The following is a 15,382-nucleotide window of genomic DNA, read 5'->3' as shown; positions in this document are numbered from 1 at the left end:
CAGTTCTTCAACCTTCAGTTCTTAGTAACCACTTCTTTCTCTGATTTCCTAAAGCTGCCACTTGCCTTCAATTGCCTTCATCCTTAGCTACTTCTGCATATGTACACACATCATTTTAGCTGCATGCTTGTAGCTCTTCAAAAGCAGAATTCAGATACAATGTTATTTGTGTGATTCTCAGTGCAACTTAACAGCGCCTGACACACAACCAACCAGGCTGCATAAATGCTGCTGAATTAATTGAAACTTTGAGTGTCTAACATGGATTGCCCCAAAACATCCAACAGACGTGGAAATGCAAACCAATTTTCTTTGTTGAACAAAAAGCAAAGTTCGGGTAAGCAAGGAAATAATAGAGATTAAAGCTTTAGATACTTATATGTTTGTTGCATTCCAGTGAATATTTAAATTTTAAAAAAGTATTTTATACTCTTATTCTGTAGCTCTATTATTTGCCAGAATCTCAGTGTCTCCAGTCATTGCCAAATGTCTGGAAAGGAAGCAGGACTTTCTAGTTACTCTCTCCCCTTGCTCATTCTCTCCTATCTTCACCCAACATTATCAATGCTATTCTTCCTTACAATTGCCTTTTCACATTTATATCTTTTTCCCATCATCTCTACCATCCTTTTCACCTCCAGGAGCCCCCTCTCTTCTTTCATATAACTTATGTTCTACTAGTCACCTTCCCTTAAGCATCCTCCACCCCAATGGTTCCTTTCTGTTTTCTTGGCTTCTGAAGGTACTCCAAACTAAACACATAACTTTAAATACCAAAGTCAGCACCCTTATATGAGAGAGAACATGCAGTGTTTGTCTTTCTGTGTCTAGATTATCTCACTCAGCATAACTTTTCCAGCTCCATGCACTTACCTGAAAATTTTATGCTTTAATTTTTCTTTACAGCTGAATAAATTTCCATGCTGTATATGTACCACGTTATCATTATCCATTCATCAGTTAATGGACATATAGGCTGATTTTATTTCAGAATACATTTTTAAAAAAATAATAAAGATATATTAATTCTACTAGTTTTTTTTTTCTTCAGTGTGTTCTTCTGCAAGGCAGTAAGTTATATGTATTTAAAGTATGTTTTTATTTTCATCTTCCCAATAAGTAGTATTTTGGGCTGTTGTATATACATTGATAGGTCCTCTTTCTAGACAGAAAAAAATACCAAGGAAATAATGCCCTCACCTGCTCGACCCGAAGTGTGCTAGTTGGGAATCTTGAATGTCCCTCAATATCTCTTGTATTACAGTTTTGATTCACATGATAGTGCTACAGGGAGATTATGGGACCTTTAATGAGTGGGACTTACCCAGTGAAGACCTAATATTGATAGTGTAGCAGAAGCCAGAGATCTGGAGCCAGATATGACTCAATGCAATGAACATTTGCAAGTAAAGATGTATGGACGAGAGGGTATACTGCGTGACTCACTGTGATACACTACAGTTTCCACAATGAGGTTTTCTATATACTTATTTTATTTTGAGGGGGAAGGTTGCAAAGGCAAAAGGCAGATCCAAAGGGATGGGAAATGAGTGGAATTGGGGTTCATGAAGTGAAATCCACAAAGAATCAATAAAAAGTTTATTAAAAATAAGTGGGATATAGTGGGAAACATTTATGCCATTGGAAGGGAGCTTGACATTAAACAGTAGAGAGAGTTAGGTCTATTACCTCCCTTTTTTCTCCACTTCCTAGCACTGAGATGAGCAGATTTGCCTCACCACTTCTTCCAGCCCCCAATATGCCAACTCTTCACTGGAACCAATTAGTCATGGATTGAACCTTCTAAAAGTTTAAGCCAAAATAATCTTTCCTCTTTATAAATTTTACCTTCGATATTTTATCATAGAGACAGAAAGGTGACAAACACACAGTTGTTATTCTTTTCACAGAACTGATAGGTTAAAAACCTGAAATGCAGAACAGAAGAAACACTTTGAAACTTTAAACACAGGAAGATATGGCACCCTGGCACCATGACAAAATAATTGCACCAGACAAATGCTATGGGGAAGAAAGAAAAGGAAAGAAATCAAGTGGTTCTGCCGGAACGTTGGAAATTAGAGTAAACTGAGTTTGACTATAATTACTAAAACTAAAAACTAAACAATGAAAGAGTTCTGTGAAAAGAAAAATCAAGCTACCAAAAAAAAAAAACTGAATGACTCCTGTGAGTAGCATAGTCCTTGGTTTCCCAATGTGGTCATGCCAATGAGCTGTCTGTGCAGCTTGTGTACAGTTAATTTCATCTCCCAGACCTGATATAAGAACTTTCCTAGGATACCACCAAATTCAGTGATTTGGCATTCAACATCCTTGGAAATTCAGATGGTGCCTTCAATGTCATCAACTTTACAAACTTTTTAGTGATCCAGGAATCACTTTTCAAATTTCACTGGATTTGAACTCAAAATAATGACTTGGTTTTTAAAAATTGAACAGTTGAGTGGGGAATTTGTAAGTTCTGCTTTTAAATTCCAAATCAACAAACACCTATGTTTCTGTAGCTGCATCTTCTCAATTTTGTAGAGAAAACCACAAAGAAAAATCAAGTATGAGAGTGGATTCCTTACATTCAGTATTTTCTACTAGGAAATGCCATATTGACTGTCTACCTGTGCCATTCTAATTTAAAGCCCTTTTACTAAGAGCCTACACTATGTCTTTGATTTCACTGTTTATAGTTTCATTATTGTTTGACAACTCCATAGATTTAAAAACAAAATGTCAACTAGAGCTTTTCAAATGCATTCTTGGTCATTATATTATCTATGAGCCATTTAGTTACAGATTTATCTGTAACATTTTAATTGGACAATATTCCTCAAAGATAGAATGTTTACTGAAGTAGAATTTCAGCTGTCTTAAGTAGAGAAAGTAGTGAATATCTCTGGCTTTACTCAGAAGGACACTCTGGAAATGGCATGTACACTTTTCAGTAGGGTGTTTGACCAAAAAGCAGAGCTTCAAGTGGGTAGACTCTAACATGATTAACAAAGAGCATGTGCCTCTAGATGTCACTGTACAATGTAGACCTGCTCAGTAGCAGGCACAGTCTACTCAGAAAATCCAGTGTCTCCCAGCCTAGTGTGAACCCAGGAAGCCACAAGCACATGCAGAGCAAGAATTTTATACTTCATTTTCTTTCAAAAAGTAAAATGCTAAATCAGAACTTGATTTAATAATGTATGAAGTTTAAATAAATTTAAATAAATAAATACAAATTTAATGAATAAGTCTGTTCTAGTGAAAGAACATATGAGACCTATCCAGTGCTTCTGTGAAAGCATAGGTATCATTAGCTAAACCGAAGCTGTTTAGTGTAGGCTAGCCTCCCTAGCAGTCTTACAGTGGCAGCATAACTCACCATGGTAAATCCTAATTCCCCATGTTGTATTCAAAAGGTCTCATGTTGTCAGGGAGGTTTTATTAAAGATAATGCAGATCTTAATACAATTTAGAACAAACAATTTCAAGAATAGGTCCTAGCCATGTGCCAGCAAGTGAAATGTTCTTGTCTTATTCTGAAAAAGTCACAAGCCAAAATTAATTTTCAACTTTCATAAAAGGAAGATTAGTTTCAGAAGTGTTATTTCTGCAAGTGAGCATGTTGAGCTATTAGTAAATCAACTTACAAGATTGCAAGTAGCATTGTACATATGTATATAGTGAGTGTATAAATGTTATAAATAAACATGTGTATTACATAACTATATAGTCAGAATTTATTAAATGTAGTGAGAATCATAGTTGTGACACATTGTAACACATGTACATATAGAAAACATACATAAATAATACACCTGGGAAAGTTATGTGAAAAATCTTCCTAAAGGTCACTTTTTAAAACTTTGAAAGCCACAGACAGGTGTAAGAGTTGAGAATAAAGACTTTGAGACATAACTGCTTGGTAGCAGTCGGGACTGCTACACTAGAAAAGTGACCTTTGTATTATTATTTTACTTGTGCTATAATTTTACCTCAGTTTCTATAAATGGTGAAGATGATAGCTCCTTCTTCTTGTGCAGGACAGTAGCTGTCATATGACCATTAAGAACCCTTAATGACTATTGATTGTATTGTCACCTCCCCTTTGAAATGGTTCCACTACTAACCTCAATGAGGACCTCATAAAGCAGTGGCACTGAATGCAATAACTTCTTTCTGTCATCATGATACTATAACTCCCAAGTACTCACTCGTCAAAGCTTTATGGATCATATGTGTTCTAGTCTTTAATACTGTCTGACCCAAATATAAAGACTAAATTCATAGCCGCTCTTAAGCCATTGATACATGGATGCTAATCAGTCATCCAATCCCCATTGAGCACAGACAAGGAAGTGGAAGAGGTCTGTGCTGGAACCACCATCTCTTGTTTATTACTTGTGGATGGAACATTACAATTTCATCACACTTGGCCTCAACCTGTGTCTTACGCAGTCTTCACAACATATGAAACCATTTCAGCTGACAGGATTTCCTCACTTCGGCTTACATTCAGCAGTAACCTAACTATTCCTTGTGAAGAACAGGGAGATTAGCTGCCTGCCCGCATATACAGGGTCCTGGTCAGAACCCAAGTCTGCCGTAATGAGCCCGAAGCCATTTGATCTGGTATGGTTTTGTAACTTTAATATTTCCCTCCTCATTTTTCATGCTTTATTACCACACCCACTGTTTTGATCTTATAATTTATTTTAGCACTTAGGACAGAAGCCATGTTTGAAGATCTCTTACAATTTCTTTTTCTGTGCTGAGAATCTATTTCAGGGCCTCACATATATTAAGCAAGGCCATTTTTGTTTGTTTGGTTTTTTTTGTTTTGTTTTTTTCCCAGTATGTCTTTGAACGAGTTTTACTTGTTGATTTTTTTTATCTTCATCATGTTAAGGAATGTTATCTTTTTATTGAAAATAAATTTTTCAAACAATATATTTTGGTCAGTTTCTCCTCCCTCATCTCCCAGATCCTTCCCACCATCCAATTCTATGCTTCCTGTGTGTCTCTCTTTAGAAAGCAAACAGTAAATAAAAAAATAAATTAACAAGAACAGAATTTAAAAAAAATAAAACACAAGAAACACATGCATACACATGCATGTGAAAGACCCTCAGAGGGTGTGGACCCTCACGCCTGACTCACGCCGTCCCCCAAATCACTCACGAGAAGCAGTCTTGATGCAAAAGCATGAGGTCTTTTATATTCCAGTGCACTGGGGTCCACAGGGGTAGAGGACTGGGAAACCTGGGTACAGGGTTCAGACAGCTTCTATAGGGTTACAACAAAGCCCACGCATCACAAACCAATCATCTCATAGCATCCAGTGCGGACCAATTAATTTGAACTATCCAAGCCTGCACTTAGCCCAGGAAGTCTGCTTTCGCTAGGGCTTCTGGGTAGTGTGACAAGGCTCATTTCCTGTTCTCATTCACTCACAGGTGCTGCTGGTAAACTGCCCTGTTGTAAACAGTCAAGAATGACATTTTGCCTACTCACTGCTAGGGGGCAGAGTCTAGGGAAAATTAGGCTAAATTTTTCCATCCTACATGTGAAACACCCCTCTCCAAAGTAAAACAAACAAACACAACCTTGGAAACATAATATACAGGCGAAAGACTAGCAAGGGGAAAATGCCCAAACAAAGTAATATAAGATGAGAAATTCTCCATAAAGCCATTGAGTTAATTTGGGCTTTGCCATCCATTACTGGACATGGGGCCTTCTTTAAGTATGGTTTGTATACTCAGTGAAACTCCATTGAAGAAAACAAATTTTTCCTTTGCAAGCAGTTGTAAATTGGAGATCATTTCTTGATTAGGGTAGGAGCTTGTGTCCACTTTTCCCTCTCAATGCTGGAACCTCATCTGTCTTAGATCTATATAGGCATTGTACATGCTGCCATAGTCTCTGTGAGCTCATTATGTACATTAATCCGGTTGTATCAGGAAAACACTGTTGCCTTAGTAACATTCATCCCCTCTAGCTCTTACAATCTTTCTCTCTCCCCTTCTGCATGGCTCTTTGAGCCCTGCAGGTAAATTGATGAAGGCATCCCATTTAGAATTGAGTATTCCAAAGTCTTTCACTCTGCACATTTTCCAGTTATGGGTTTCTGTATTAGTTCCTATCTACTGAAGGGGGAAGCTTCTCTGATGATGGGTGAATGAGACACTCATCTGAAGGTGTAGCAGAATGTCATTAGGAGTCATTTTATAGCAATGATAATATTTAGTTTTCTCCTAGGTCCATAGCTCTCAGGTTCTTGGCCACTCATTCCACCCACACACTGTAAACATGGGTTCCATCTCATGGAGTGGGCCTTAGATCTAAGCACATAGGAGTTGGTTACTTCCACAACATTTGTACCATTATTATGGTATAAATCATATAGGTATCATGCAGGTAAGTCACCATTGTATATTGAAACATGTGTGGCTGGATTGTTGTTTCTTTTTCTTCTCTGGAAGAATGCAGTGTAACTTCTAGTAACATAAACACTGTTCACAAGGCTCTGGTTGGGCACCAGCTCAATGTTTCCATGTTTAATGAGATATGTATATGTCTTTAACAAAAGGACCTAACAATCAGGCTATGGAAGAGCAACCCATAGCCATGTTCTTTTTTCTTGTTTTGTTTCCTTATTTTCCTTATTGTTTGTTTACTGCCACCCTAAATTAAGAGGAAGTTTTCAACTGGTTGAAATTACTATAGTCAAGGAGAATACTTTCCCTTCAAGTTGCCATCCTGTGAAATATAGCTCAATCTTCTATCATGTGTTAAGAGGTAAAACAAGTGTTAGACAGTTTTCAAGACACGGTATAATGGAGAATCTCTGTTTCTCAGAGTAAACCACCCTTCTTCATCAAAGATTTCTTTCCCAGCTACCTTCCTTTCTCAATTTAGATCCTTTTTTTTCCTTCTCTCTAAGCCCCATACACCAAGCAGACTTTGGAAAAGTATTGATATTTCATTTGGGATTTGTTTCTGCTTTGTTGTGAGTGAAGTATAGAAAAGCATCTCTGGAAATTAATCCTTCAATATATCAATATAACCGCTGCTCACTGTGCTCTCTCTGTGGTCTGTCTGGGAGATCTTCTTCCTGCAAGGGGAGATCCAGCAGGCAGTTGTGGAGGAAGCTCACTTAAGCCTTGCAGCCCATCTGACCTGCAAATCAATCATTGTAGTCATGATGTGACATTGCAAGCAGCACTGTTTATCCAGCATTGTAGTTTTGGTGCTTTGGCTACAATGTCAAACTTTATCAACTTTTAAAAACTTTAGTACAGTTCTCTTTCAGAGATCAAAAACGCAATCTGTAGTCACTACTAAATAAAGTATGTATGTGACGTGCAAATGTGATGTAATAGAAAATACACTGTAACTAGCAATACTAGCTAAATAAAGATGTAACTCTAAATGGGAATCTTCATCTTTTGTTTATGTTTTACTATTTTTAAAAATTCCATGGACATGTATAATGTATCTTGGAGATCTCCATCCCCAATCCATCCCTATAGCCAGCTCCTCCTGTCCCTGCTTTAACCTATCACCATCTCCCTCCCAAGTTCATATCTTGAGATCTTCATTTTTAAAATGAAGATTTTGGGGTCTGAGAATAAAAGTGGTTAAAGTATGACATATAAGGACCAGAGTTTAAGTCCCCAATACCCATATAAATGTTGGGCATGTGGTACCTATCTCTAACACTGATCCTGAGGAGTCAGACAAGCAGATTCCTAGGCCTTTCAGGCCAGTCAGCCTGCCTGAATGGCAAGCTTCAAATTCAGTGAGAGGCCCTGTCTAAAACATGAGATAAGAGCCATAGAGAAAATCATCAACCTCTGATCTACACAAACACACACACACACACACACACACACACACACACACACTGCTGAACACACTTGTACATGTATATAAACACACATACACACACTGCTGAACACTCTCACATGTACATGTATATACACAAGCACATACAGAAAGCTGCCAAAGACATAGGTATACCATTTCAAGAACTTTGAGTACAAGCAGTGTTAGTGCTAAAGTTTCTTCGGAATGTAGGACATCTTCAGTTGGAACACTCATTTGTGGAACATTCATCAGGGGACAAAGGTTGAACTCTTGTCAATTTCAACATTCTTTCAGAGATTCAGTAATACCACTTTTAGGCTTAAATGTCACTTCTCATCCTAGGCATGCCTTCTAAATGAACTACCTCTCTCCACATCCCTTTCTCTACTGCTGAGTCTTAAACAGGCCCTAAGAAAACTGCTGGAAACAAAGGCACAACTGTTTAACTTCGGAATTGGTGACTGACAGTAGCCAGCAATAGGTGCTTAGTTGATGAGCCAGGAAAATAGCTTTTTTCAAATGGTAGCATCACCTCATAGATAGGCAATAGGATGGTTTTATCCCAATAGTTCCTTCTTTACACACTCCATATGTCACATGACCCTCCTGATTCCATGTATGCCTTTTCTCCTTGTTCTGCAGGTTCTTCTGGGAAGCCTCAATTCACCAAGTGCCGTTCACCTGAACTGGAGACATTTTCATGCTACTGGACAGAAGGAGACTATCATGACTTAAAGATCCCAGGATCTATACAGCTATTCTATGCTAGAAGGTGAAGGCTTCACGCCCCTCTGACTTTAACTACTTACTTGTCAGTATGGATCGGGGAGACAATAGGAATAGGGTGATTCAAATTGTGAGTGAGAGTGTGTTGGCATGCCTGTGTGCATGTGTGATTGGGCTCAGAGGCTTGGGTGATACTGGAGCTGAGGAGGTCTCAGGGGCTTCTCTAATACAACTTGTTAAATCAGGGAAAGAAATAGTGAGGGAAACTGTGTGCATATATAAAGGAAAGGCTGTGGAAGCAAAGAAAATTGCAAATGTGATGCCCTGAGGCCATGTTGGCATGCTTGAGAATCAGAAGAGCCTGAACAAATGGCATGAGACTGAAAACTTGGGCAGGTTACATGGAACAAGGTCACAGTACTACTCAGATACTGTGTCAAAGCTTGTAGGCCAGAGAAGAACCCTGAATCATACTTTGTGTTTTGAAAAAGTATGCTTTAAAAGTCTCCATTTATTTTCTATAGAACAGATCATTGTCTTAAATGAACTACACTAAATGAGGGGATTTGCTCTTTCAGTTTTATTCACAGTCCTCTAGAACACCAGACAAGGAAAACAAACATCTACATATTTGGTCATCACCCAATAGTTAAGTTTCATTTCCCTGCAATTCCTTCTTTTTCTATTTTGTCACTTTTAATACACATAGTAAAAGTATAATTTATGGAGCACACTGTGATATTTTAATACATCTACATGTTGATACTGTAGATAGGTATTGGCCAACAAATAAAGTAGGCAGATGACAGACAGACTGATAGATGCTTACTCAGACATGAAGCAAAGGTGTTTGGAAACACTTTTCAATATGCATGAAATTATTCTGTCATTTCTAAGATGAAAAGACAGAGAAATTCACTAGCTAGCATTTTTACACCTTGATTCAGCAGCTCAGACAACTAGAGAGCCATCAAAACAAAAGAGGATCTTTCATATAGTCATCTTTGACCAAATATATCCAAGAAATAATGGGATAACATCTTGAACTAGTTTCACTCCTGGGAAATAATTTTTTCACCCCCCTAGTAGTCACCTAACATAATTGTGATCCAAAAAGTAACTCCAGAGACACAAAGCCTTCACAAACATGCTGCCCCTTGCTTTCTTCCATCAGAGCCACAGTAACTCTATCCACAAGCTTCCTTCACACATCCTCAGCATCCCCATTCTCCACTCAGTCTGGGAGCTAACAAGGATTCTGCTGCAAGTGTGACCAGGGGAAGGGAAACTCTCCAACATATTCAGGAGAACATCCTTGTTTTAGCCCTATTGGAATCTAGAATCCCGGGAGAAAAATACACACCTCCCTAAATTCCATGGATACAAACTCATGACCAAGTGCCAACCCAAACTCCCCAATAAGGAGTTTGTGTTTTTCCATATATGTATATTCCTAGCAAGGCCACAGAAGCCCTCAACCCTTATTTCAGAAGGGTACAATCAAGGGTTAGGAAATCAGGATGAGGCTGAACTGACCCATGGACTCTCAGCACCTACTTACCCAGAGACAAAAGCACAGAGGACACTTTCAACTTGTGTTATTGTTTCTGAGCATTCATTCCTAGTCAACTCCTGAAACTATAGCGTTGTGCCTCTCATCCCTCATTCCTGACACACACACTGCAGCATGCTTTAATTCAACACTGCAGTCTATGGAGGCAGAAAAAAAAAAAAAAAAAAAAAAAAACAGGGAATGTGGTGATGTGACCTGCCTTCAGTTTGCTGGTCTGTCCTTGGAATCCAAAGCATACAAGATTCTAAGCATACTAGGCTCTCAACAAAACAGCAGGAGGGCACAGACACTTGTGTGTTCTGCTTGGACCCGATCCTAGCCAGGTAAGCTGGCAAGGAGATGGTCCCAGCTTATGAAAGCTCTAATTCAGAACAGAGTCTGATGTCCTGTGATGGAAATACTGCCAAATCCAGCCTCTGCACATAAAGGGGACTCGTTGTGAATGCAAATCAGAGGCATGGCAGAAAGTGGCACTGACAAGTTGACAAAGCTTTGTGAAGACTTCATGGGAGCCTGTTAGAGCTGGTCAATATCAACCTCTTTTAATCTTTTTGACATTTATTCTAATTCATTTTTTTGTATCATCACACTTCCTCCTAAAGGATTTGAGACCCAATTCACTGTGGTGTAGGGTTGATGACTAATCTGGCCCCTTTGTCTGAGGGGGTTGGCTGGATTTGTCCCTCCCAAAGTTTATTATGCCAGAGAGAGGTGGGATGTATGTCCTGTGGGTTCAAGGACTCCAAATGATGCAGTGGCTCTTGGTAGAAGGAACTGGTTATGGTGGTTAAAGGTTGGCATCCCTTAGTTAGAATTATTTAAAGTTGTGGGCTCTGAATATGGTTTTATTTTTATGACTCTTCCACTCTTTATTTTTACTCCAATCCAAACTTTTAGAGAGAAAATGCTGCTTTCATTCCCTGTTTTTTATTTTTAATGGTCCTCATTCATGTCACAAGGTAGTCTGGGGGAAAACCTAAGAACCTCCCCTTGAGGACTAAAAATAAAGTAGCCTCTTTAGATCACCATGTGTCATGTATAGAACACTGGGAAGACAGATGACTTCATGTGTCATAAGGTTATTTGGCTTTTATATTTGTGAGCTTAAGATATACACTTTAGGTAAGTGTGGTGTCATGCCTTTAATACCAGTACTCAGGAGGCAGAGGCACACAGATATCTCAGTTCAAGGCCAGCCCTGTGTACAAAGCAAGTTTCAGGATAGCTAGGGCTACACAGAGAAAACAAAAACAAAAGAGAGAAGGGGCAGAGGGGGAACGCAAGATTGGGAGTTGTGTTTTGAACTAGTTATTCCTCATCTACCATGCTTCACATCCAGATTAACTCTTGTAAATGCTGTGTCTCATGGAGCTAATGAATTTCAGAAACCTAAGCATGGTTTTACACATAGGCTCCTTGGAACAAGACTACTTCCACTGCCTAAGTCCAGAAACTGTGATGCATGAAAGAGCCAGGTGGCTCTTGACAATAACTGCAGACCTGCTGAACACTGGCTGTCCTAAATCTTTGCACCATCTTGAGACTCACTTTAAAAACAAAAAAAAAAAAAAAAAATTGACACCATTGGTTACATAATACACTTGGTATCTTCTTTGATATATGAATGCCTAACTTTCTGGGCAATTTTGGTAAAACTCCTTAATTCACTCTTAGTTTGAATGTCAAGATTAAACAAAAATGCAAGCACTCAGGGAGTCAGCTATCCCTGATCTTTTGTTGTCACACCAAACACAATGCATGCACATACAAAAATATGCTTTGCCCTTCCTTTTGTCTTTCCACTTACTTTTCCTATAATAGATGAGTCTCTTTTTCATCTAAAGATGTAGTTTTTAAGACTCTATCAGAATTTAAGCAACAGTTTACTATCTCAGATTCTCTTCTGTGTTAATCCCTAATGTGCTGAAACAGCTGATGAGCAGCTGTCCCAGTGGCCCCTGGTTCTACACAAATCCCTAGTGCCAAATGAGCCTGAGAAGCAGCTGTTAAGGAAATGTAAATGTGTCTTCAGGACTTTTCATTCCTTCCTTCCAGACCATGCCTTCCCCCAAGCCTATGTTCTTATTGTCCATAGCTGCCAGCACCACCCTAGTTTCAGACAGCCACATCTAGTTTATAAGCCTCATCACCTGTACCTGCACAGTCACTGCTGTCACTCTGTGTGTGTGTGTGTGTGTGTGTGTGTGTAAATGTTCAGATCTGTGCATATTTGTGCACAGATGCATGTATATATGTGTGTGATGTAGAGGGCAGAAGTTGATGTCAGGTTTCTTCTTCAATTGCTTGTCACCTCTTAGTTTTTAAGATAGAGTCCCTCACCGAATCTAGAGCCTATTTTGCTAGAATAGTTGGCCAAGCAAGCAAGAGGGAAGTTCCTGTCTGTACTTCCCCAGCACTGGGATTCCAAGCGCTCTCCTTCTCACCCAACATTTTCCTGGGTTCTTGGGAACCAGTTCAGGTCTCTTTGTGTTTGCACAGCAAGCACTTTAGGAACTGAAGCATCTCATCAGTCCCTGCTTTAACCTCCATTCTTAACCAAAGGATACATGACTGTCTGTCCTCTTCCTCTGTAAACCCTCTTCTCAACTAACCCAGGCCAGTAAATAAAATGAAGAGACAGCGAATTACCCCACCTGTGTTTGTCAATCCCCTTACCACTGTGGCGAATACATGAGAGAAAAAATTTGAAGGAAGGGGCGTTTACTTTGGCCCACAGATGCAGAAAATCATGGTGGCAATAGAAGAGTCTTCTTGGCTCATGCTATAGAGAAAGGAGACAGACAAAGGGAGGGGCTAGCAAGAAGACAACACCCTGCAAAGTCATACCCCAGTGCCCTGCTTCCTCCTATCAGCGCCCCACCTTCTGTTTCCTACCACTCCCAATAATGTCATCAAATCATGACTCCATCAATGATTGATTCATTCATTCATTGTGTCACTGAGGAATGATTGGATCCACCAGCTCGCAGCCCAGATATATACACTCAATAAACAGATGTTTTTATTTTAGTGCCATGTGTGCTCCTGACAATATTCCAACACTAGTAATACTACTGTCTATAGATGTGGTGTTTCTTGGAAATGGTACTACTGAAATGTTAAAATTTTAGGTCATAAGATATTTGTGTCTTAACTTACTCTGGGTCTGGCTGCCAGACACCTCACTTTGGCTAAAGCTATGGCATAATTTGGGGAATGATTAATCCTTTTTTACCCTCCATTTCAGAATTGCTCATGAATGGACCCAGGAATGGAAAGAATGCCCTGATTATGTCTCTGCTGGAGAAAACAGCTGTTACTTCAACTCATCATATACCTCCATTTGGATACCCTACTGTATCAAGCTAACTACAAATGGTGATTTGTTGGACCAAAAGTGTTTCACTGTTGATGAAATAGGTAAGCCATAGGTTTGTTTCATTTGACATGAATTTAGACTCATTAAGGAAGCTCCAGTTTCCAAGTATAATCAAGTAGAAAGACTTTGTGGTCAAGTAGAAAGACTTTGTGGTTTTAGGTATATGGAATCTGTCTCATGGGAGTCTAAAAAGGACAGATGGAAGTTAATTTGATTCTAGCTTAAGGAAGTCTGGTAATAGAGCTAAAGAGATGCTTAGTAGCTAAGAGCACTGTCTATTCTCCAGAGGACTCAGGTTTGTTTCCCATCACCCACATAGCAACTAACAATCATCTTGAGTCTAGGGCAGTAGTTCTCAACCTTCCTAATTCTGTGACCATTTAATACAGTTTCTCATGTTGTGGTTACCCCCAACCATAAAATTATTTTTGTTGCTACTTCATAACAATGATTTTGCTACTATTATGAATCATGATATAAATATCTGTATTTTCCAACAGTCTTAGGTGGCATCTGTGAAAGGGTCATTAAATCCTCAAAGAGGTCACTACACAGAGGTTGAGAACCACTGGTCTAGAGGCATCTGATATCTTCTAGCCCCTGAATACAAAATACACTGTGCACAGATATGCACTAGGACAAAACACCCATACAAACAAAATAAATAAATAAAATTTTAAAGACTTTTTTAAGAAGCCTGGTAGTAAATGCTATGAAGAAATAAATCATGGTCTGAGAGATGGCTCAGTAGTTAAAAGTCCTTGCTGCTGTTTGAGAAGACCCATCACCCCACATGGTGTTTTGCAACTACCTGTAACTCCAGTTCCAGGATTTTTTTCTGACCCCTGTGGTACCAGGTATGCACCTGGTACATATACATACACGCAGGCAAAATAATACAAAATAAAATAAATCTGAAAAGTTTTAATTGAAAAAGAAAAAAAAATGAATCCATCCTTTCCTTCACAAAGTCTTCAACTCTGGATAGGATTGTTGTTGCCAAAACAAGGTGCTAACTCAATGTAGTCTTAATTTTTCATTAATTTTTGACATGATTTTTATATTCATATCTACTGAAGAATGTTGGCCTTTGACCTCTATCATTGGCATAATCAACCCTTAGATTGTCTTGATCACAAAACCAAATAACCATAGAATTTAGCATTAACCAAACAGCTACAATCAGGCCAAAGTCATGTTTGTATGATTTCAAGCAAACACTGATGGAAACCAACTCGAGGAAACAAGTCAAAGAGCCATCCTGATGATTCATTGCCCATCCTGGGGACCTGAGGAACTGAAAGAAGATACCATAACTGCAATATCCATGTTTACATCATAATAGTATAAACAGCAGGAGGCAAAGAAGCAACAAAAGACTTTCAGTAGCTGACTTTGTGCTTCAAAATCTACCCACAAGAGCCTATTTGTTTCTAACAGGAATTCCTAGTCCTTCTCCTAGACAAATGTGATTTCTTCAGCACCGGCAGACTGGAAGACAGTGAAAAATGTGGCTGAAGCAAGCAAAACCTCGAAGTTGAGAAAACTGTGAGAAACAGAAAAAGTTGCCTGATGGCTTGTAGAGGCTACTTATTATTTAATAGCCTCCCCCAGGTGCAGAGCCGATGCCAAGTGAGGGAATGGGTGGGTTCGTTGTAAAGTGTCTTAGGGTATGAAGAGACAGTTTGACCACATCCACTCTTATAATGGAAAGCATTTAATTGAGGTGAGGGCTTGCAGTTCATAAGTTCAGTCTATTATCATCATGGTGAGGAGCTCGGTGGTGTTCACGCAGACATGGTGCTGGCAAAGTAGCTCAGAGTCCTAGA

General features: G+C 39.0%; 1 protein-coding gene across 1 annotated transcript in view; it reads left to right on the top strand.

Moving 5' to 3' along the window:
• Nucleotides 1-15,382, top strand: part of Ghr (growth hormone receptor) — a 222,419-nt gene that overhangs the window by 186,460 nt on the left and 20,577 nt on the right. The window contains exons 4-5 of the mRNA XM_051182481.1: nucleotides 8,518-8,647; nucleotides 13,422-13,594. Coding sequence (XP_051038438.1) covers nucleotides 8,518-8,647; nucleotides 13,422-13,594 — 303 coding nt within the window. The remainder of the gene's footprint in view (nucleotides 1-8,517; nucleotides 8,648-13,421; nucleotides 13,595-15,382) is intronic.

Source organism: Phodopus roborovskii, unplaced genomic scaffold, assembly GCF_943737965.1.
Source record: "Phodopus roborovskii unplaced genomic scaffold, PHOROB, whole genome shotgun sequence".
NCBI lineage: Eukaryota > Metazoa > Chordata > Mammalia > Rodentia > Cricetidae > Phodopus > Phodopus roborovskii.
This window is presented reverse-complemented; position numbering and strand designations above follow the sequence as displayed.